The sequence below is a fragment of the Arachis hypogaea genome, chromosome 3 (assembly GCF_003086295.3).
Source record: "Arachis hypogaea cultivar Tifrunner chromosome 3, arahy.Tifrunner.gnm2.J5K5, whole genome shotgun sequence".
Lineage (NCBI taxonomy): Eukaryota > Viridiplantae > Streptophyta > Magnoliopsida > Fabales > Fabaceae > Arachis > Arachis hypogaea.
The window spans coordinates 137341865-137344280 of record NC_092038.1 but is presented as its reverse complement, the minus strand read 5'-3'; the positions used below and the strand labels follow the sequence as shown (position 1 = coordinate 137344280).

Sequence of the window (2416 nt, the reverse complement as noted above, 5' to 3'; positions counted from 1 at the left end):
AAACTCCCAGTTTGATTGGCAATGGATTTTGTTGATGGATTTTTTTTTTCGGTAAGCATGCAGGGCCTAGGCCCAGAGAATTACATTAAAATGAAGGAATAAGATGTCAATGGCACGAGCAACTAGAAGGATATTTTTTTGGACTTGAAGTAGAAGGATTGTGTTATGTTGCTTCCCCTGTTGAATTTGGGCTTTATGATTTTTTGGACATAAATTTACAATCTTGTATAAGTGCATAGTGTAGTGTTTTGATTCACCTTAAAAGTTGAAAAGGCTGAAATAAATACTGCTTATGCAGTGTGACAGAGATAGTACTACTCTATGCATCATCACTCTTCTGTTCTCCATTCTACACTTGAATTAAAACTCTAAAATAAACAAAATTTTCTCTTTAAGGAACTAGCCATTCCTTTAATAATTTACTAATACTACTCACTGCATTCATTCTTGCTTTCCTTCTCTCTAGATTTATTAGTTGAAGGTATTACTGTATTAGAACAACAATGAGAAAAAAAGCGTGGCTTATTTTGGTCCTGCTTTTTATGAAATGTTATCTGGGTATGTCTCTTTCTCATAAAATTTTGTTCATCTCCTTTATTTCTTCTTAACTTGAACCGTTTGATGAATTTCTTCTTGCTTAGATAAAGCCATGGGAAGGGGAATAGCAACGCAAGAGAAGGAAGATGCAGCAATGCCGGTGGCAACAATGTCGCCGCCGGAAGGCAACACGACATTCATCGACGGCACCACATGGTGTGTGGCATTAGGCGGTGTTTCTCAAGTTGATTTGCAGAATGCTCTGGACTGGGCTTGTGGCCTTGGAATGGCGGATTGTGCCGCCATTCAACAAGGCGGAGCGTGTTATGAACCGGACACACTGCTGTCTCATGCATCCTTTGCCTTCAACAGCTATTATCAATCTAATGGCAACTCTGATATTGCTTGTAATTTTGGAGGAACTGCTACTATCACCAAACATAATCCCAGTGAGTCCGTATTTTCATTTAGAAATTCAAGTGCAGTTAACTTCATGTGTAGTTGATAGGTTGATAGTTGAAAATTGTTAAATAATTTGACAGATATGATTAAAGTGTTATCTAATGTTTTTAATTATCAACTTCATGTGAAGTCTAATGTGTGTGATTTCTATAACTTTTAGGACATTAGTTTCTCTTCTTTATTGTTGGAGAAGGATCATTCATGAGGGTGTGGATGGTTGAATTGAAGCTGCTACAAAAGCAGTTGCTTAAGCAATTTCACTTTTCAATAAAGCAATTATTTGGAATTCGTTTACATCAGAAATCTTCTGAGTTGGATCCATTTTTCGGAACGGAATTAATACATCTCTTTTTCAGAAAAGAAAGGAAGGAGCATAATTATAGATGCACAGAGTGTATATTCGTTGCATTATTAGTTGAACCATGTTACACGTATATAAAAAAATTGATTATTTATATAAAATACATATTAAAATATGTAACAAATATCATATAAATATATAATAATTAATTTAGTGATTAATTTTTTGTTTGCGTAGTAATTTTTATATAACAATACGAAATGGTTGGTGTATTCATGCTTGGCTTTTAAGATCACATGATTCGTACTAAACTTCAGTGTTTAATTTCTTCTCATTGCAGGTTATGGAAAATGTGTCTTTCGTACTTCTGGGTATGTATGATGTACATATTATTGCAGTCATGACACAAATATAGTTAATATATTATATTATTTCAAGAAAATGAGTATGATAATAATTAGTTACCACTTACTAATACAGCATTAAAAACCTAGTTAAAAATTAGTACAAAACTATTTAGAACTGTGCATGCACAACATAAGCATTTTGTTAATTAATTTATTTTACTCATATTCTTAATTTCATGTGACATATATTCAGATCTTTAGATTCTTCTACAGCTTCTATGGGAAAACACAGGCAAAGCTTGATTTGGTGGGAAAAAATTGCTACCATTCTATGGCTTTCATACATTTGGATGTGAGTTATGGTCGGTGCAAAAATGGAACGGGAAATTAAATAGTGGAATGGTTACTGATTGTATCTTTGTTAGTAATAGAATTTCACTACTCTTTTCGTAATTTGTGTTTTTTGGTGCCAAAATATTCTTAGCTTTCATTTTGCGTCAAGACAAGAATCTATTTAGTTGTGCATATCTCTTTTCTTTTCTTAGTTTTAGTTTTAGCAAATTATTCGTTTTCCCTTATGCTCAATATTCTTTTTGTCTGCTTGTTTCATGTATCTTTGCTCTTTGGTATTCAGGTTTCTTAGTTGTTAATTATTAGTTGTTATTTAGCATTATGGAACTTTTTTTTTTTTGAGGTTCTATATTTAATTGAGAGTCACTTAAATAAAGACATTTAAAATATCTTTTTTTAAATTTATTCTTTAGCAATT

At 32.4% G+C, this 2416-nt stretch overlaps 1 protein-coding gene across 1 annotated transcript; it reads left to right on the top strand.

Moving 5' to 3' along the window:
* The first annotated feature begins 346 nt into the window (after nt 1–346).
* LOC112736088 (major pollen allergen Ole e 10) lies at nt 347–2172 on the top strand. Its single transcript, XM_025785439.3, has 4 exons — nt 347–558; nt 642–986; nt 1641–1671; nt 1901–2172. The coding sequence occupies exons 1-4, from the start codon at nt 504–506 to the stop codon at nt 2001–2003; spliced, it is 534 nt and encodes a 177-aa protein (XP_025641224.1). The 5' UTR covers nt 347–503; the 3' UTR covers nt 2004–2172.
* Nucleotides 2173–2416: the final 244 nt, after the last annotated feature.

What these genes read in the sequence shown, in the direction of transcription:
- LOC112736088 (XM_025785439.3), top strand. Translation starts at nt 504, where the DNA reads ATGAGAAAAAAAGCGTGGCTTATTTTGGTCCTGCTTTTTATGAAATGT. An exon ending in TATCACCAAACATAATCCCA is followed by an intron (nt 987 to 1,640) that starts GTGAGTCCGTAT and finishes TTCTCATTGCAG; the next exon opens with GTTATGGAAAATGTGTCTTT. An exon ending in TGTGTCTTTCGTACTTCTGG is followed by an intron (nt 1,672 to 1,900) that starts GTATGTATGATG and finishes ACATATATTCAG; the next exon opens with ATCTTTAGATTCTTCTACAG.